Below are 21890 nucleotides of genomic sequence, written 5' to 3' on the forward strand. Positions count from 1 at the left end.
GTTTCCTCCGATCTCCTTTATTAGTTCTGCCTCCGCATTGCGAAAGGATCCGGTCTGACAGCGCTCGAACTGCCCTGGCTCAAGGCTTCGTTTGTTGTGGCCTCAGAAACTCTCTGTCAGAGAAGGCTACACATCTCACCAGCCACATTTCCCAGAATTCCCTAGCTTTGCGCCGGGCAATTCAGCAGTGTCAAACCGGATTATTTCTGTCATGGGGATGCAGCCTCCGAAGTCAGGTTTTCTCCCAATTCCCTGGAAAAACACAGATATCAGGAAGAAATGTTAAATGTTGGTCCAAAACACACTGCAGAAACAATCCAGTTTGAGACCGCTTTAACTGCTATGGCTCAATACTCTAGTTCTCCTTCCCTAAAGAGGATCAGATCTGGATTCGCTTCAAAGCGAAAGACTAAGCCTTGGATTCTACACCTTTACACGGAGTAACCCCTTACCATTAGTAGGCCTTCGTGTATGTAATCTCTGTCGATTTATGCAGACCTGCACAACTGGGCAGTCAGATCACAGTTACAATAGGCTAAACTTCTTCGGGCCACAGATAGGTTTTAATTAAATATTAATTAATAATAATTATACATGTGATTGATATTAATTCCATCCTTATCCTTCTCTGCCAGGTTCAAGAAGAGCAATGGAAGAACCTTGCAGGGCAGGACTAGGACTCTGGAGAACAGGGTTTGAATCCTGGCTCAGACTTTGGACAAGTCACACTCTCTCAGCCTTGGAGGGTGGCCATGGCAAACCCCCTCTGAAGAGACTTGCCAAGAACATCCCATTTTAGGGTTGCCATCACTCAGAAATGTCTTGTAGGCACACAACAACAACAACTTTTCTTATGTTCCGCCTCCTTAGGGTCGCCATAAGTTGAAAATGGCTCGAAGCCACAACCACAAGGGCACATTTCACGAAACCAGCCTCCCACAAACCTCATAGTTACAGCCCTGCCTGGTGTGGAAGACTGGGGATGATGGGTGTGGTAGTCCAAGTCACATCCCGAAGACTCCGGGTTGGGGAAGGCCTTTGAAGAGAAAAGACAGATGGGTGAAACCTCATTGGAGGGGAATCCTCCCCTCATCCTTAACAAAGATGCTTAGTTTTGTACTTTAGTAGTTCCGAGAGACATTTAGCCTTCTATCTCGGAGAGCTCTTGTACCACAACAAACTACAAATCCCAGGATTCCACAGCATGGCACCTAAAGTAGTGTCAAACTGGATGATTTCTGCAGTGCGGATGCAACCCAATAAATGTCATTCCATGTTAAGCTAGCCTTGGGTCTTCTTTTGCAAGGGACCATTCTCTCTTTGAAGGGCTGTCACAAGAGCAAGTCCTCTCTTTGAAGGATTTCCCCTTGAACCTCTGCTTTTCAAGAGAAAGAAGATTAAAAAGGAAGAGGAGCCAGAAAGGGGACTTGATTGGAAACCATTTCCAAAGAAGAACAGCCTGTTAGCCTGTTCCCGCAATATGATCCAGAGGGATCTTGTGGCACCCATAAGACTAACAAGATTTAGGTCTGTTTCACCCAACACAATTGTAGTAGTATGATTACTGTGACACTCACAGCTGCTGTGCATAAACAGAAAGGATGGACCCAGGCGTACTATTCCTCTCTCATATTTCCTTAAGTCAAAGAGACAGGGTTGAAACTGGTCTTGAAATCTATGGTTTTGTCAATTTTTTCTCCCATCATTTGCGTTTGGACACCCCCTTGTTGTTGCTTGACTATCCAAAATGGCAACTTCGACACCCAAGGACAGGAAGCACCAAATTTCAAGATTTGCAGAAATACAAAAGAAAAGCACACTTTGTTCCAACTGAATCAATGCAAGCAAGTCATAAGAAAGTAATATGCAGAGAGATCATGTAGCACTTTTGAGACTAACTGAAAGAAGTTGGCAACGTGAGCTTTCGTAGACTGAAGTCTACTTCCTCAGATGTGTCTTTGCTACACATTTATAGCAATCTGATCCATCTTATGCAATCCTGGGATTTGTAAACACGCTATGTTGGCCATTTAACAAATACAAACAAAAATCCATCAGAGATGTCCTTATTGGCCAACCGAAATGCACAATATACTTGCCTGCAAAAGATATCCTCCCCATCATAACTTCTTTACTATGGACTGAAACAACATGTAGGCATCTGACTAACATCTCCAATTGTTTTTCTCTCTCTCTCCTGTTTTGTTTGTAACATCTTGCCTGATGAAGAAGCCCATGGAGCTCCAAAAGCTTGCAACAAGCATATTGTGCATTTCGGTTGGCCAATAAAGGTATCACTGATGGATTTTTGCTGGGATTTGTAGTTTCATGAAGCATTCTTTGTCAGAGAGCAAGAATGGCTTGCCAAACTGCAAATCCTCCACATTGCAGGATGCCCCAGGCAGTTAAAGTGGTATTGAAGAGCTACACTTGCATAGTGTCAAAAAGATCTTAGTTTAGCATGAACTTCTGGAAATTAAAATCCACTTCTTCAGCTGCATATGGAGTACAGTATTAGGACTCTAGAAACTGAGGCTATCATACTTTTGACATAACATGAGACAATGTGGAAAAGGCAGTAATACTTGGGAAAAAGGAAGGCAATAGGAAAAGATAGAGACCACATTACAGATAGATTGATCCAACCAAGGAAGTCCTGGCCCCAAGACCGTAAGACCTGAGCTGTTGATGACTTGTTAGGTATCTAGAATAGGTGTCCTTTGTAGGGCTGACCTAACCTGAAACTGACTTGATAGCAAATAGCAACAATAAGAAGTAGACATGAAGAAAAGGATCTTGAAGCCATTTGTTGACCAGACCTTGTCCATCAACAAGCAGTAGTACCTGGATAGCAAACAGAGCAGGCAGGCAATGTCAACTGGCTGTACTGTGTTGAGCTCCATTTCATATTTCTATTGAAATTAGAGTGATTATTTTAAAACCCATATCCATATCAATATATAGTGGGCCTTTGGTATTCACTGGCATTTGGACAATCTGTGGATGCTCAAGTCCCATTAAATACCATGGCATAATAAAATGGTGTCCCTTATACAAAAAGGGCAAAATTAAGGTTTGCTTTTGGGAATTTCTATTTTTCAAAAATAAACAGATGCTGGTTTTACACAAACCAATGCCCTTTCCTTTGTTTTTGTTTGTTTGTTTGTTTGTTTTTGGCAAGGGAATCCAGCCTTTGGCATAAAGGAATAACCTTCCTCCCCAAGCTACAGATGTACTAGCCTGACAATGAATGCTATCCTTTAGCCAATTCCAGTTTGTTGTCTGGAGAAACTAAGGAGTTTATCACATGGGAGGAATTTCTCATAATTTCAAATGAAAGGAAAGTGGGGCCAGAACGCATTCATGTGAATTCGCTAGTTCAGTGAATTTACGTGAATTCGAAATGCGTTCGAACTGACTTCCCATTGCCTGAAAATAGCTTGCTGTTGCCCAAAATTGTGTGTGATCACCTCTCACGCAATAATGTGAAACTCCATGATTACGTTCGGACTGACGTCCCATTGCCCGACATTGCGTGTGGTAGTCTATCACGCAATAATGTTAAACCCCACGATTGCGTTCGGATTGCTATTGGATTATACTTCCAATGCCTAACACTGTCCTTCTCCCTGACAAAGTTCTAATCTAAAGGCTGCTAGAGATACCTGGGGGACTTGAGCCCACAACAACCAAATCCAAAACACCTAACCAAGCATTAAATATTATTCCATAGTCTCTTTTATGCTGTGCAAACTTTGCACAATGATAGTGGAAAGATCTGGCAAAACCACCTATAAGTATTCCTTGCCTAGAAAAATCCTATTAAATTCATGGGGTCAGCATTAGTCAACAGGCAACTTGAAGGCACACTACATACACAATAGGAAGACATTGATTAAAACAAATGGTGGCACCTTAAAGACTATTTCTCCTCTGGTGGAATAAGGTGGAATAAGATGAATTATTCCACCCACCCATTACACACCTAGATACTAGCAAAGATTGATTCAAGTACCAATGCAGCAGAGAGCAATATTTGAAGGGTTCTGTTATGCTGCTGCCTGCAATACTGAATGCTAAATGGATCCTTCAACATCAGTTTTCACACTGATGGACTCTAGAAATCCTTATGCATATGCTGCTACAGTAATCTGAAAAACAAACCTCTATTGAGGGTGAGTGATGCTTTAAAATTTGTAAAAGAGAGGGCCACTGAGTCAGTGTGAGCTGCCAAGAGGTGCTTGTGAGTCAGTGGTAACCAAAGACGTGATCTGAACCCAGGACTTCACATGGTGACTACAACTCTGTACAGCCAGTCTCTGTTCCTATCCTAGCTCTCTTCCCTTGCATTAAAGTTGCATTAAAACAGGGGAGGATAAACATACAACTTTTGACCTCAACTCATCACAGAAGCCCAAGAGCCACCAATGGAAACCTGGTGCAAAAGGAATACACTTCACATGAAAGAATTCTGACCTGAGGAATTTCTTTTCAGTATCACAACAGAACTGGACAGGCCATTCCTTACTTGTTACTTCCGCCCAAAACACAAGTTCTCTCATTTCAGCAATATAATTTAAAACAGCGGGGGGGGGGGGGGGGTCATTTTGCTACTTTTTTTTTGTTACACAAGGTAGAGTCAGAAATCTTTGCCAATGCCTTGAGAACAACTAATAGATCCAGATCTACCTTCTGCTTAGCACTGAAGTATTCCAGTGACAGCAAGCCAACCCAACACACCTGCCTTTTCTACTTCCTCTGCCCATGTTCCCAAAGGCTTCTGAAAAATGAAACAAAACACTGGCATCTCCATTTGCTGTGTGAAATTATTAGCAAGGATGCATGCATTCCCTCCCATCAAGAGGGACGTTGACCATAAAATAATGCATTGCTTATTAAGCTAGAATTAACTGCCCCCCTAGGAGCTAATTAAATTCCTTCTTGGAACCCAGGTTTGGAAGAAGCAAAGAGAGAGAGAAAGAGAGAGAGAGAGAGTGCTATCCAATTTTAACTGTATAGCAGCCACTGTCCACATTATGGTTACAAATTGAGAAATTGGCTCTTTATATCCAGTGATTACTTTGATTTATGGGCGTATAATTAAATTCCAAATCTGAACTGTATCCATCTTGCAACCAAACCAAAGAAAAAGGGGGGGAAGGAGGAGGCAGAGAATCAGGCCTGCTTCAATATCTCTCCACTCTCTGAGAAGGATATTTCTTTATTCCACCGATTTTTATTTCACGTTATGTTTTGATTACAATCAAAAGTATTTTGACTCCGTACCTTGATAATAAAAGTAGTTATTCTCTTTAGAGTGCTGCAAAAATTATAGCATTTACATCTTTGAAAGACTGTAAAGGAAATAATCCTAGCAAACAATAATAATATCAGCATTTTAGGCATAACCTTGGAAGGATTTCGTCCATCCCCCTCCCCTGTCTCTTTTGAATAAGACTGCTATATAAAATCTTATTTGATGGAGAGAATACAATGCAAAAGAAGTGGGGGGACAATTTTGTGGGCATTCCTGTTCTGGAAAAGATTCTTCCCAACCGTGCAGAACCTGTTTAGGAGGACCATCTTGTCCAATGGAGAGGATGGTTGCTGAAGTTGATACATTGAAAAAGCTCACACTGGCTGCTGCTTTTTCTGAAGAGGCAGAACAAAAGCAGGACTTGGAAACCTGAGAAGAAAGGAATGCTTTTACTCCTAGGTACTTGCTGTTGAGGAATTTGTTTTTCACTTCTTCCATTATGAAAATCAGAACCAAGCAGAACCTGCAGCAAAACAGTAGATAGTGCAGATCCCCCTCCAATGTCTTCTGTTCATTTGCATCTTTTGCTTTCCCCTTTCTAAGGCTGATTAAGATTGCACCAAATTTCTCATCTAATAAGTGAAAAAACAAAACAAAGCAAAACAAAAGACCCCAAAATAAATAAAAAATAAAACAAAACAAAACCTAAATCCAAAATTAATATTTGTTAATATTCACACCTTATCTTACAGATTAGTAATTAATTAGTAAAAGTTCCGTATACTTTCTGGCACGTAAGTTGGGCCACAATTACAAGAGAAAGGGGAAAAAACAAGCATCAAAACATAAAGCAGCCTGTTAAGTTCCACAATCACTCAGATTTACATAGAAATATTGAAAATCAGGACTTGGCTATAATAGTTCATGTTGATGTATATATATATGTATATATATATATATTTCTATTTATATATTTCCTGTTTGCTTGTTAGCACACAGTATGGTTTGCATTGCACCTCTCTTACCATGGCACCCACATATTCAAAAATACACCTTTTTAAAAAGTCGAACTCAGGGAAAGAGTAAAAATATATATATAATGTCAAAATCAAACCAGATTGGTTGTAAAGGGATAGTGCAAAGTAGAAAACATACACTTTGGCAAAGGGGAGCTGTAGGGGGGTGGGAGGGGAGAGATATTAGTTATAATAACTCACTTAAATGGAGACATAAATAATTCAGTTTGCAAAGGAAAAAAGGAGAAATGTTATCGAAGTGTGGTGGATTCAAGCATCTTCTGTCAGTTTGGCTGCACTGTTAACAAAGATCTTCCAAGCAATGTACACAAACCTAAATACGGGTTTAACTTCTGCAATACGTAGACATAATCCAGAAGCTTGCTGTCCAAAAGCTCTGTCTTTCTGGCTACAATTCAGGGGCTGGCAAAGCAAACCTCAGACTTTCCACCCCCCTTTTGGTTTCTTCATCCAGCAGGCAAAGTTATTTAAAGAGGGAATACTAGAAATCCAGAGAAGGTGGAATATTTCCATCCCCCCATTAAGTTTCCTCTCTCCAGTTTTAAATAGGCTCTGTCTCCTTTCTCCATCTGGATCAAGACTCCATTGCTGGCAGCTTCTCGGGTGACATCTTGGTCCCCAGCAAAGGCAGAAATCACAGGCCACCCATTGAGCATCAAGCTCACCTGAAAGGCAAGAGAGAGACAGAGAGAGAACAAAGCAAGAACCCCATCAATGAAAAGGAATGGAGGAGGAGAAAAACAACAGAAAAATCCCCGGGAGGGAACCAAGACTGTTGGCCGCTTTGAACTAGAAGCATCCCTGCAAAATGGATCCTCTTCCACTCCTCTTATTAATTCTGCAGGAGAGTCTGAACAGTGACATGAGCTGCATTATTCCAAGGCTACACACTCCTAGATGTAGGATTTACTTCTGAGTAGACATGCATAGGTTCATGCAGGAAACGTGCAATTCACCCCAAGCAAGTCTAGTGTCATCCACTCTATCCCTTCCCAGACCTTTGCCACTACAAAACTCGTTTTATAGTGTATGTTTGTAACCTTTTGTTTCTTAAATACATGACACAAAACCCTCCATTACCAGAAAGCTGTGCCAGGAAGAGATGGGAAAAAGGAGAGAAGAGTAAAGGGAAAAGAGGCAAGATCAGGGACTGATGGCGCAGCACTTGGAGGCATCACTCTCCCAAACTTTCGAGGAATGAATTCCACATAGGGTTTTATCTGCCTCTTTTGTCAAATGTACAATTGCTTCTGCTGTCAGGTCAGATTAATGGGGCTTCCCTAGATGCGGTGGGAGAAAACATTTGAGCTTGCCGTGCTATTTTAGTTATCTCCCAAATCCCATTTCCCAAATTTATTTCACATTTCAGTTTACAAGTTGCTTTTGAACTCAGAAGAGCCCCCTCAAAGCAATCTATGGCAAGCACCACCATCATCATCATCAACCTGAAGAGGAGGAGGAGGAGGAAAAGGCAGCAGCAGCAGCAATAGAAACAAGACAATATACATGATTTTCTAAGGTTGCCTAGAAAAAAAAAATACATGGTGGATTTATGAATTTAGCATTTAGCAAGCCTGAGCATCTCACGAATATTCAGAGTGGATAGGAAGAATTCAGTGGAACTCTTTTGTTGGATGCCACCCCTTGTCTTGTTCGTCCTTCAGGAAAGATGGTCTAACACACACACACACACACACACACACACACACCAATTTTTTTAAAGCTCAAAGACAAGACAAGGGGGATGAAAGCCTTCACGCCGCAGGCAGCAGCTCTGAAGTGCATTGGGAGGGGGCTGCATATCCCTTTGTGAAGCAGCAAACATGCTGAATCCCCGACTGAGCCCATATGTGACCCATGGAGCCCCAGCCAGCCGCCTACCTGCCTAGGGAGCGAGGGGGAAATGGGGGAGATCCATCTCCTTTTGATAACATCTGCAGCAAACAACAGAGCCCCGGGTAACTACAGATGTACAGATCAACTTTCCATCTGCTGCAGTCACAGACAGCTATTGATACTTACACTTATTGATTTTAAAAATATATATCAGCAGTGACCATATTGTCTGTGAAAAGGGCAGGGAGTCTTAATGCAACACCAGAGCCTCAAATAGCTATCCTTACATTTTGGCTAAATCATGTCTCCCCCTACTCTCTTTCTCTCATACCCCACTTCAATGCTAAAAAATGGACTGTGACCAAAGGGAAAGAGTCGGCCTCCCCTTCACCCTCCTTTAAATTTGTGCAGTCTAGAGATCTAACCCGAGTTATGGCTTGTTGCACATTTTGTGTGTGAAATCTACCTGTGTATTTCATACTGCATACAGCAGATGCCTATTTAAGATGAACTCGGGGGTCTACGTTGAACTCAGTGCAATCTGCTTTGGAGAAGATCCACACAAGATCATTCCAATATCAAATATATAGCTGGAGCCATAGAGAAACCCAGAATTAGTTGAGTAGCTAGACATACTGTAAGAAGAAATACAAAAATCAAACTATATGCCTAGATATCCCCCCCTTGCAGAACTCAAAATTCAAGCTAGATCAGTATGTATTATTTATACTGCTGGAGACAAAGGGTATAATGTGTGTTTCTATGTGCTTATGGACATGGAAGGACAAATATAGAAGGACAAATATAGATTATAAATTGGTCTGGTTGAGTCATTTGGATAAAGGCAATCTGACTCAACCAGACCAAATTATAATCTATTAAGGAGGGAAGGAATGGAGTTACATTGGTATAAGGGAGAAAAGTGGATCAATTATCCAATTCTGTTTCTTCTAAGGGTATTTTCCCCCAGAGAAAGGGAGACTCTTCATTCTGTCTCCTTTCAGGAACTATGGCTTTTACTTAGGTTCCCAATATAAAATGAACAAACTTCAAATTGATGTATTGAGATTTTGTCCCAAAGGATCTAAAAGATTTGGATCCTCAGTACAAAGGCCAACCTGATCTCCCCAAAGTACCCAAAAGTTAGGTGCAACGCCACAACAGGTAACTCCTAAGCCAATGAAGAGAGGAGGCTTGCATTTCGATCAGGTTAGTTCCAGGTTCTTGTTACTACAGTGAAACTAATGGGTTAGTATATAATACAATATATAATACAAGGCTTATATATTGTCGGCAAAAGACACATAGAGGAAAACGACTGCTGTTATCAGCATCAGAGAGAGAGGTAAAAATGGACAATGCACAGTGTGCCATTTGCACAGGATAACATTTGATACATGCTAGGACTGAACTGGACAAGGCAGGCTATCATCTAACATATTTACCTTCATACTTACATATACAGGCCTTCCACTTCTTAGTTTAATGAACCCAAACTACAGTCATATGGACACTTACTTGGGAGTAAGTTAAACTGAAATCTGGGGAGCCCACATCTGAGTAGACATACAGTTATTTGCTTTCGTTCCTAATCTGTCACTTTCCTAGAAGGTGGCACCCCTTTTGGATACACAATTGGTGACACTGAGTGTTTTTTCATGTTTGGTTTAACCTGAGCAAATGTTGACACCAAACTTAACAGCCATGTACCAAAAAGCCACAACGCAAATCTGGGAGGTCAAAGGAACATTATTACAGGACTGTCACCTGCCATGGAGTTCTATGAGATCTTTTTTTTTACCTAAGTAAGCATGATTTGGCATAAACATCTCTACATCATGGACACACTGTTCATATGTCACCCAAATAGAAAGGTTGAGAGGGGGCTAGGATAATATAGATATATAATGTGGGGTTTAGATGTGGCCTTTAGAATTTCATATTGAGTCTGATCCTATTTGAAGGCTGGGTAGAAATTTGGACAAAGGATATGGAAAGAGAAGGACCTGGAAACTCAAAAATATTAACTGTGTTTGGGGGGCGGGGTTGTTGTTAAGTTCAGTCATACAGAAGTCTGTTATTCCTCTCTTTCCACAGTCATCACATAAGGTTTTGTGCTGTTAGGCAAAGGCTACAAGACAGCAATAGAACATAGGTTTTGTATACAGAAGATCTCAGGTCTAATCCCTGGAATTACTTGATAGGGCCAGAAAACATTTCTGTCTGAAATCTGCTGCTGGCTGTGGACAATACTTGGCCAGATGGAGCGGCCATCTTTTATTAGGCAGATTCATGTGTCCCTTCTTCCAAACTCTTAATTGCTTAGGAGTGGGTTGTCATGCTTTTTGTCACCTCTTGTCATTCGGTTCTCAATTGTAAGAGCCACCAGGAAAGTTGCTCATGGAAGAAAGGAAAAGGAAAAGACTCTGCCACATCAGTGCTGCGCCAGAAGAGTTGGAATAAGATCCAGGCTTGCAATGTTTCTCTCTCCCTTCCTCTCTTTTCCACAGTCTCTCTCTCTCTCTCTCACACACACACAGAGGCATAAAGTTCATGATCAAAAGAGGGCAATATCTGACCTGGATGGTTTGCCTGTTGTACACCTTCACCACGTGAAAGTTAAAGCTGTAGATCCCCTTTCGGGGGGCGATGAAGGTGCTCCGTTCGGAGTCAAAGTTCAGCCCGATATTCACGAGTACCTACGAAGGAAAAAAAGAAGGGAAAGGGGTGAGAAGCGGAGATGGATTTTCTTCCCTCTTCCTGGAAAGAAAGAGGGAAGGGGAAAGAAAAGAGTGGAGAGAGGAGCTGGATTCCCCAAAGTATCACTACTTCTTGCAGCTGGTAGAGATCGGATTCACAAGTGGATTTAGAAGAATAGCCAGGTAACAGCCATCCATCTCATCTCCACACTTCAAAAGCCGCTGCCAGTCAACATCGGCGGACCTAGATCTGCCTCCATCTCAGTAGCTGCATCCACACTGGAGGAATAACCCGGTTTGGCACCGCTTTCATTGCCCTGGCTCAAGGCTATGGGATTCTGGGAGTTGGAGTTTGTTGGGGCCCCAGAGCTCTTCCACAGAGCAAACAGCTCTCCAAGGTCCAAAACACACTGCAGAAACAATCCACTTTGAGACCGCATGCCCTGGCTCAGTGCTAGGGAATTCTGGGAACTGTGGTTTTGCGAGCCTATTTAGCCTCCTCTGTCAGAGAGCTCTGGGGCCACAATCAGCTACAGTTCCCAGGATTCCCTAGCACTGAGCCAGGGCAGTTCAGGCGGTTTCAAAATGGATTACTGCTGCCGTGTGTCTCGGATCCAAACGACAAAGCCCGGCTTTCCACAGCAGGGAGCCACCTCTCATTCCGCGTGTAGCTGCGAATTCGGCTGCGCTTCGAGGAAATGCCCGGAGAGGGGAAAAAGCTTCAAGGCCGGGATCGGTTCTGGAGAATCCCTCCAAAGGCGGTTGCCACCTTCCCTCCTCGGCCTCTGCTCCCCTTCTCCCCATCCTGCCACCCCCCCCCAGGCTGCTTGGGGAGCTATTTCGCCTCCTCTCCTGTAGGGCCACAGCAAACTACAGATCCCGGGATCCCATATAAGGGAGTCAGGCCAGGGTCCAACTGCGTGCCCGGCTCTCCAAACGCCACACGCAGGTTGGCAGACAGGCCCCTAGGAGCCCCCTTCCCTCCCCGGATACCCTCCGGAGGCGCCTACCTGGTCGAAGTAAATGATCATGGTCCGGTTGCTCATCTCCGAGGGCTCGTGGTTGGTGCTGCGGATGGCCGAGAAGGCCACCTTGGCGCTGCCGGAGCGGACGGAGATGCCCAGCGCGGTGCCCGTCGGGTCGGAGGCCGGGTTGGAATCGCACACCACCAGGCACTTGCCCTCCAGGATGATGGGCTCCGTCTCGTTCTGGCCCACCACCGCCACCCCGGCCAGCCAGGCCAAGCCCAGCAGCTCCAGCGCCAGCATCCTGCCCGCCTCGCCTGCCTCTGCGCTCTCCTTCGCCTCTCTCTCTTTCCCGCTCTCCCTCTCTCCGCCGCTGCCTCCCCAAGAGACCCCCGCCGCCCTCCTCCGCTCCTTGGCTGCGCTTCTCCCGGGCGCCCTCAGTCCTCCTGTGATGCCACCCTTCGAGGGGCAGCCGCCGGTGAGGGAGGCCCCTGGCAAGGCTGAGGAGCGCTGGGATGCATGGCGAGGAAGAGGAGCAGGAAAGGAGGGAGGGAGGGAGGCAGGACCAACAACAACAACAACAATAATGATAATAATAATGGGGGAGAGACGCAGCCCCTGCCCCTCTGCCCCTCTGTCGCCCGCCTGCCTTCGCCCGCGACGGCTCCACAGATTCTTTCCCGGCCGCTGCCGAAGCCACACAAAAGGCGCAGCGCAGGACCAGGCGAGCCTGGCATCACCGCCGGCCACGCCCAGACCGAACGCGCCGGAGCCAATCAGAGGGCGTTGCGCTCCGGGCCAGCCAATGCCCGCCCGGTCCGTCTTTTTCCCAGGGCGGAGGCGGAGGACCGCTGGCTCCTCTTTTTCCGTCTGGGATGCGGAGGAGCGAGGAGGCAGGAGCCCAGGAGAAGCCGGGCAGCCAGCGCCAGCGCCGCGGTCAGGAGCCCCCGGTAAGTACGCGGGGAAGGAAGGGAGAGGGCAGGGCAAGGCAAGGCAAGGCAAGGGAAAAGGAGCCCCTCGAAGACCCCAAGGGCCACCCGTCCAGTCCGACTCCATTCCGACAGGCAGGAAAGCACCCCCGACCTCAAAGAACCCCGACAGGTGGCCCTCCAGCCTCTGTTTTAAAAGCTCCAGAGATGGAAGACACAGCCCTGTTAGTCTGTAGAAGCACTATGTAGAGAAAGAGCTTAAGACACCTTTGAGGTTGAGGAAGTCGTCTTCAATCTAGGAAAGCCCAGGCTGCCAACGTCTTTCTTTAGCTCCGCTCAAAGGTCATCGAATCATAGAGTCATAGAGTTGGAAGGGACCCCAAGGTGCTACAAGAGCTCTCTCCAAAGATGGAGAAAGTCCTAGCATCCTCGTCGTCGTCGTCATTATTTATATCTCACCTTTCCCCCTTTTTTTCCTTATAAAAAAGCATTAGGGGGAAATCTCATTCATTTGTAAAACGGGTACATTTGTTTCCCCTGTTCCTTAAAGCTGGGGAATAAAGCTTGCAACCCTTCAGATCTTGGCCTTCAGAGTTAGAAGAGGCCACAAAGGCCATCCAGTCCACCCCCATTCTGACATGCAGGAATACACAACCAAAGCACCCCGACAGATGGCCATCCAGCCTTTGCTTAAAGACCTCCAAGGAAGGAGGCTCCACTATTCCCCATTGAGGGAGTGTGTCCCACTGTCGAACAGCCCTTACTGTCTGGACGTTCCTCCTAATGTTGAGTGGAATCTCTTTTCCTGGAGCTTGCATCCATTGTTCCTGGTCTTGTTTCCTGGAGCAGCAGAAAACAAGCTTGCTCCCTCCTCAATATGACACCCCTTCAAGTATTTAAACATTCGGTTTGGAAGATCGCTTCACAGGAGCGAAGACACTCCTAGAAATATAGATTCATGCTTCTAAGTCCTGCTACAAGTGGAGGACGTTTTGGAATTCCTCCGGGACAGAAGGATGGGATGGAGGATGTGTCCGAGAAAAGGAACACATCCGGTCACATTGGGCGGTGGCAGTCTGGATGCCCCGGAGCTCCAATCCAGATTGAGGGCTGGAGGGAGATTCTATCGGTAGAAAGAAGGCAGTTGTTGTTGTTGTTGTTGTCGTCGTCGTCGTTTCTGACTTAAGCTCGCCTGGGAAGTCACACTCTCTCAGCCTCAGGGGAAGGCAATGGCAAACCTCCTCTGAACAACTCTGGCCAAGAAAAACCCAAGATAGGTTCGTCTCCATAAGTAGGGAATGACTTAAAGGCACACAACATCAAGGTGACCCTATTATGGGGTTTTCTTGGCAGATTTCTTCAAATGGGGTTTGCCCTTGCCATCCTCTGAGGCTGAGAGGGTGGGGCTTGCACAAGGCCAACCTGTGGATGTTGATATTGAACCCTGGTCTCCAGAGTCGTAGTCCAATGCTCAAACCACTACACAGGTTCTCATGAAGAGGGAAGGGAAGGGAAATGTAAGTGATGGATTCCCCCCCCCCCCAATCCCAATGGTGGTTAACAAGGGAAAGACATCTCCATCCCACAGGCCCAGGAAGAGAAGAGGAAGAAAGAGGAGGAAAGCTAAGACCCAGGGGACCTGGGATTTGTAGGATGGGGAACAGTAAAGCATCTGTTGGGAGGCGGGGGACTTTAGGCAGAAAGGAAGACTGGTAGATAGCAAAGGCAGCAGAAGATCTCACATGCCCACCATGTTCTCGAGATGCCTCAGGCCTTTGCCATGCTGGTTGGGGAGAATGGGAAATGTGGTCCTGCAGAGTAGAAGGGTGCCAAGTTGGGAGACTGAACTGATCTCCCAAGGAGTAACCACTCTTAAAACTTTTATCCCAAGTTCAGATAGGCTAACCGTTTAGGCTAGCTTTCCTAACTGATGGGTTTGGGAAGAAATAAGTCTAGGGAGGGGAGATTTATGGGACAGGAAAGTTAAAAGTTAAGTGAGGGGTATAAATGAGAGGAGATGGGTAGAAGTAAGGAAGGTGTGCAATGATACCATCAGCCTCAAGATACTGTCCATGTGAAGACACTTTGTTTTAAGTTAAGTTATGGAAGGCAAGGGGTGGGTTGGTGGGTGATCCTTTTTGCAGTGTCTGGGAAATATCTTTTCCAGTATATTGTTGATGGACATCACTCAAGCACAGTGTGGTTGTTTAAAAGGAAAGGAGAAAACACAATAGGGAAAGTGGACATGCAAAAAGAGAAGTGCCATTTAGGTTTCGTTTGGGTGTATAAAATTTGATTCTTCTTCTTCCAATACAGGCATCTGAAAAGGTTTAGCTTATAAGGGTATGTGTGTGTGATTTGTACATGGAGGTCATCAAAACACACTGCAGAAAGGATCCACTTTGACTGCCCTGGCTCAACGCTAGGGAATTCTGGGAACTGTAGTTTTGTGAGACATTTAGCCTTCTCTGTCAGAAAGCTCTGGGGCCACAGTAGACTACAATTCCCAGGATTCCCTAGGACTGAGCCAGGGCAGTTAAAGCAGCCTCAAACTGAATTATTTCTGCAGGCTGTTTTTGGATCTAAGTGATTCATACTGTGTTTGAAGCAATCCTAGGCTGCATAACATAGGCCTGTTACAGACTGCCAAAATAAAGCTGCTTCTGGTCTCTTTGGAGGTATGCTGTTTAAATGATGCATGCATCCTAAGAATCTGGAAGCTGCACCAAAAGCTGCACTCCGGTGCTTAGGAATGGAATGTGGCTTTGGTGCAACCTCCGGACTCTTAGGACCCATGCATCATTTAAATAGCATACCTCCAAAGAGACCCAAAGCAGCTTTATTTTGGCAGTCTGTAACAGGCCATAGTATTAATAGACTGCTCCTGAAGTTCAAGAAAGTGGTGCTGCTGTTGTACATCACACCACTTAAAAAAAACAATTATTCGTCTAAAATGCATTCTTGTGCATCCTTACTCTTTTCACTAGACACAGTAGAAATGAATTCTGGGTAAGCAAAGCCAAAGATGGAGTAGGAAGAAGCATCTAGTTCCAAAGGCTCATACTCTACAGCTGCAAAACTTTTAATCTTGATATAGCTGCAAAGGATTGTAGAATCACATCAAAAATGTGTACAAATAGACTGAATAGTCATTAATCCTTCAATATATCACCCCAACTTCCATTTGTCACTCTTTTAAATAGAGCTCAGTAAGCATTATGCTAACTTGAAGTTGGATCATGAAGTTGGATAACGATAGGTGCTAAAAAATTTCAGATTTCCTTATTTAGCTATATTCTGCCATTCCTTTAATGGAGTCATTGAATGGCCCTTCCTTTCCCTAGTTTATCCTCACAACAATCCTTTGAGATTGGTCAGAATGAGAGAAAGAAAATGAGTTGCATTGCTCATTGGGGACTAAAGGCTGAATTCCCCAAGTCCTAGCTTACAAAGATCAACTGTTTTCCTTTTGGAAATATAATTGCATATGACCCTAAATCAGTCTCAACCATTTGCATTCAGTGTCATTTTAAAGATCCAGACAGATTGGCACCATTGACACACAAGCACCAAATTCCAAGATTTGCAGGGGAAAACACCTACCCAGTTGAAATTAACAGAGATAAATTAGGTGTAAGGATGTGTCACTGGCATAGATTTGTAGCAGTTTCATCTCAGTTTAACTGTCATGACTGTACTACGGAAATATAGAATCTGTAGATCAGTGAGGTACTTAGACTTCTCTGCTAGAGAACTCTATAGTTCTGTGGTTCAGTCAGGTGGGGCTACACTTTCCTAGCAGAGCAATCTAAGCATCTCAAAAACTACAAATCCCAGAATTCCATTGGATGGTTTCATGGCAGTTAAAATGATAGCGAACTGCTATGTAATGTAAATACAGTCCCTCGGTTTGTTTTTAATAGGATTAATGCACAACAAACTTACTCTGCAACCCATGAAGATATGGAATGCTTGGAAGGAAGTCTCCCTAATGTCCTTGGGATTTACTTTCAAATGAGTATGTAGAAAGGGAGCTAAGTGCCCTCTTCAAATCCCTGAAAGACTGTCATGGGCAAAGATTTGTTCTCTTTTGTCCCTGTAAGGCAAATCTAGCTCTAATGGGCTTAAGTTACAGGATGGATTTTGGTTAAACATTCCTAACAGCAGTTTGACAATAGACTCAATATGGGGGAGTGTGATAGAGAGATGAGCTGTCTTTCACTGGAGGTCTTGAGACACAGGTCCCTTGAAATGCCCTAACTGTGGATTTCCTGTGCTGAGCAGAGGGTTGGATTATGTGGTTTACAAGGAGCTCTCCAATTTTATTTACTCTACAACACTGAAATATCCATCACCACTGCAGATATAATCCAGTTTGAGACTGCTTTAATTGCCATGACTAGTTGCTAGGAAGTTCTGGGAACTGTGGTTTTGTGAGAGATTTAGCCTTCTGTCAGAATGCTCTGGTGCCACAGCAAACCACAATTCCCAGGATACCCTAGCACTGAACCAGGGCAGTTAAAGCCATTTCAAACTGGATTATTTCTGCAGTGTGTTTTGCACCTAACTCATCCCATCAATTATAAAGGGGCTTTATATACACACATATATGTATATATAGTGCAATCAATATATACATTGTTCATTCCTATATATAGGGAGCCCTCATGGTTAAATGCCTGTACTGCAGCCACTCATTCACAAACCATAAAGTTGCGAGTTCAATACCAGTCCAGGGGCTCAAACTCGACTCAGCCTGGCATCCTTCAGAGGTCGCTAAAATGAGTGCTCAGTTTGTTGGGGGCAATTAGCTTACACTTTGTAAACCACTTAGGGTTTACAAGCGGTATAGAAATGTACTTGCTATTGCTGTTCACATGAATAGTTGTCTGAGAGGAAGTTTCATCATGCTCAGTACTAGTTCTTATGCCTATATAGATGTGCATAGGATTCAGTGTTCGGGGTTTCCTTTTTCTTTTAGTGCAGAGAAGTCCCTACATAACCAGCATAGCCACGCTCACTGGGCAATTCTGGGAGGTGTAATAAACCCCACTTACTTTTTCCAAGTGCTGATGGGACTGCATACAGAATCCTAAATCACAGTATGACTCCCGTATCCGTGGGATTGGTATCCGTGGTTTCACTTACCTATGTTCAAAAAGCGTCTAGAGGTCCTCCAGCATGACTCTATGGTCATCTTCCACTGGAAATATAGGAGCTATTATCAATTCTTTTCACTATTTGGGAAGTCTGGGAACATATTCTCACAGATGGTAGGATTGTGCTGAGCCACTGAATTACGTACATCGTAGATCTTTCTGAAGCAAGCTTCTTGAAAGTGTTTCAAGCCATACTTGGACTCTAAAGACCTTTTCCTGCTGGAAAACTGGGATCATAATTTGCTAAGATCATGTTGTTGGGCAGAGGGAATTTCTCTTCTTTAGCGCCACCAGCTTGGAACATTATTTATAGTAATATCAGGACTGCGTAAGCTCAAAAATTGCTTTCTATAGATAGGTTATTGCCAGCATTGATTTTGAACTGGATGGCACAAAATTGCAATTTGATGTCTCAAACAAAAATGGATTCACTGTTCTACTGGAATTAAACTGTCAGACCAGTGTAACCTTTCTCCCATCTTACTGCGGCAGCAGTTCTCCCCCCCCCCCTTGAGATATAAAAGTAAAAAATGTAGCCTGGGATTATTTTTGAAACATTACTCAATGAAGCACTTAGGATGTTTAATGACTCTTGGCTGAAATGTTAGCGTTCTGGTTTATAGGCATAAAACCATAAAACATACAAAAATGTGCATACATGATGTTTAGAACTCTAGTTTGATGCATGAAAACAGGTATAAGTAAAGATATTTTGGGTCTTTGAAGTAATCTTGCTAAAACAAAAAGTAACAATAGTCTTTATTGTCCTGGGAATGCACTTTTATAGAATTCAAGTTTATACTGCACCCTGGGAACCTCTTTTAATCTCTTCACTCGTGTTTTCTTTTCTTGTCTTAAAAAGTCACAGCTGAAATAAAGAAGAAGCAAATAGAAGTGCTAGCAAAGATAAATGGATAATGGTGGTCAAGATATACCCTTAAACTGTAGAGGACACTAAACCTATTTGAACGCACTGTTGTTGATATATGAAGTTATAGCTCAATAACTTCCATCAGCATGCTGAAAAACAATATACACCTTTATTAGAGAGATCATAGGTTTCTTCCTACCTCTGGACCATTGTATTGATGGTTACCAACTTGAGCAGCTTTAAAAGTAGACTGGAATTGAATAACTCCATGGAGGATATGGTCATCAGTGGCTATACATGAGGATGGTTATGGGTCACCACCAATATTAGAGGCAGCATGCCTCTGTATATTGGTTTCTGGGGAATGAGAGATGGAGGAGAGTGAAATTGCATGTCTGCTTGGGATATATCCCAAAAGCATCCAGTTGATTGTTTGTGTGAAGACAATTTTATACCAGATTATTCTTCAGTCATGGTTCTTCTTATATACTGTCTCCATCAGTTCAAGATCTCTAATTATAATATTTCATACAGAGCTTTGAACCAGCACAAATTGCCTTCAAGCCATTTCTGACTTATGGCAAACGTAAAGAGAACCTATCCCTGAGTTTTCTTGGCAGGATTTGTTCAAAGGGGGTTTGCCATTGCCTTCTTCTCAAGATGAGAGTGTGTGACTTGCCCAAGATCACCCAGTGGGTTTCCATGGCCAAGTCTGGATTCGAACTCTAGACTCCCAGAGTCCTAGTCCAATTCTCAAATCGCTATACTACACTCGCTTCAAACTAGGAAAGATCCCTTTTAAAACTCACCTCTAAGTGTTCCTAAGCAAGCCACTTTGTTTCTGCTTCTACACTCTTCTTGTATGAAGAAGCTGAGATTGAACCTACCTTACAGGATTGCTATTAATGGTGATATCAAGCTTTTACAATCATTTTATACAACAGCACAGCTATGGTGAACCTGTTAGGGTTAAGAAGTGTATTAAATCAGCATAAAGCTAATAGTTCCATACATTATCAATTAAATTAATGTAAGGAAATTATTTTGAAGCAGTAACTGACCATACTTTAGAAATGATCAATCCCTAATTGAGGCCCTACTTGTTTAATAGGGATTGTCATTTCAGGTTCATGCCTTTTCTCCAATGAATGTCGTTGTTGTCGTTGTTGTGTGCCTCTAAGTCATTTCTGACTTATGGAGACCCTATCACAGAGTTTTCTTGGCAGTTTTTGTTCAGAGGAGGTTGGCCATTGCCTTCCCCTGAGACTGAGAGTATGTGATTTGCCCAAGGACACCCAGTGGGTTTCATGACTGAGTAGGGAATTGAACTCTGGTCTCCAGAGTCATAGTCCAACATTTAGACCACTATGCCACACTGACTCTCTCCAATGAACTTACAGCAATGAACTTACAGCAACATAAAAATTGGTCTCCATTGGCTGAGCATTTGGCATTTCACCTTAGGACCTGTATACATGGGCCAAAAGGCCTGAGCTTCCCCCGCACTTGCATTGTCTTGTATGGATGACACAGGCCACTGCTCCCAGAAGAAGATCAGGGAGACTGGATGTGGATCCAGTAGCTCTAGCACAATCTCAGCCTGATCCTGGCCCAAAGAGGCCTTAACCCAATGCAGCAACAGCTGGCAGACCTGATGGCCCCATGAGCACTGAACCTGCCTCTGCCATCACATCTAGTGAGTAGACTCCCATTGAGGCCTGTGATATCAGATGGGGATGCCAGCCATGTGGGTATAGCCAAGCACCCCGTTTCCACCCTTATGACATGCAACAGAGGTCTTCTCAACAGACACAATGGTGGAGGCAGGAATGGGGTACGTGGCAGTAGCATAGTCACTCATGCCATGGTGCTGGTTGAGTGTTTAAACACCCACTCATTGCTACCCTAGCCTGGGGACAGACCTGAATCAGGATAGAGCAGTCTTGGCCCATGCTATCCTGCCTTTCTGCTTAGGGCTTTGGAGATGAAGTACATGTTTTATTATAGCCTGTAATCTCTTTTTTAGGATGTGCAAGGCAGAGATGGTTGCTGGCTTTTATATCAGTAGGACAGTGAATTTGATCCAGGTTTTAGTTTTATCTTTAAAGGAGCTATCTCAGGTTCTAAAAATAGTTTCAGCAGTTCCTTTAAAGTTTGGACTGAAATGCAGAACAGATTCACTGCCCCAGTTACATGGAAATCACCCACAGCAATTTGTGCAAGGAAAGGAGTTTTGTTATTATTATTATTATTATTGTAATAATACATAGACAAGAACAACCTACCTAAATGTTCTGAAGTGACACAGGCTACATCCGCACTGCAGAAATAATCCAGTTTGACACCACTTTAATTGGAATGGCTCAGTGCTATGGAATTCTGAAAACTGCAGTTTTGTGGGTGAATTAGCTTTCTCTGTCAGATTGCTCTGGGATCACAACAAACTACAATTCCCAGAACTCCAGAGCATTGAGCCATGGCAGTTAAAGTGGTGTCAAACTGGATTATTTCTGCACAGCATATGCAGCCACAGTCCTCTTAGGATATTATGTGACCATTTTGAAGATGTGCACACCTTATAAAATGCTATAGGCTAAAATCAATTTAGGGTTTGATTCCCTGCTCAGCCATGAAACCCACTGGGTGACCTTGGGGCAAGTGACACTCTCTCGGCCTCAGGGGAAGGCAATGGCAAGCCTCCTGTGAACAAATCTTGCCAAGAAAACACCATGATAGGTTCGCTTTAGGGTAGCCTTTTTTTTTAGAAGTATCAAACTGCAGTAGGAACAAGGAGGAACAAGCTCAGTACTGGGAAAGTTAGAAACCCAAATTGAACAATTTTGTCCATTTCTAGTCTGTGTAGTCTAACCTAGAGCCAAAGTAAAATGATCCCTATTATTGGGCTCATACAGTCAGCCCTCCATAGTCACAGATTTTTTTATCCATGGATTCAAGCATTCACTGTTTGAAAATATTTTAAAAATATATAAATTCCAAAAAGCAAGCCTTGATTTTGCCATTTTATATAAGGAACACTATCTTACTATGCTATTGTATATAATAAGACTTGAGCATCCACAGATTTTGGTATCCATGGGGAGGAACCAAACCCCAGTGGATTCCAAGGGTCCACTGTA

General features: G+C 43.7%; 1 protein-coding gene across 1 annotated transcript; it reads right to left on the reverse strand.

Annotated features, from left to right (window-relative positions):
* Nucleotides 1–6017: 6017 nt before the first annotated feature.
* Nucleotides 6018–12432, reverse strand: CBLN1 (cerebellin 1 precursor). The gene is made up of 3 exons (XM_042438036.1): nucleotides 11840–12432; nucleotides 10710–10829; nucleotides 6018–6959 (listed from the first exon to the last, which is right to left on the reverse strand). Exons 1-3 carry the CDS (start codon nucleotides 12095–12097, stop codon nucleotides 6762–6764), a joined length of 576 nt encoding a protein of 191 aa, XP_042293970.1. The 5' UTR covers nucleotides 12098–12432; the 3' UTR covers nucleotides 6018–6761.
* Between the last annotated feature and the right edge of the window lie 9458 nt (nucleotides 12433–21890).

This window comes from Sceloporus undulatus, chromosome 8 (genome assembly GCF_019175285.1).
Source record: "Sceloporus undulatus isolate JIND9_A2432 ecotype Alabama chromosome 8, SceUnd_v1.1, whole genome shotgun sequence".
In the NCBI taxonomy this organism is placed as follows: Eukaryota; Metazoa; Chordata; class Lepidosauria; order Squamata; family Phrynosomatidae; genus Sceloporus; species Sceloporus undulatus.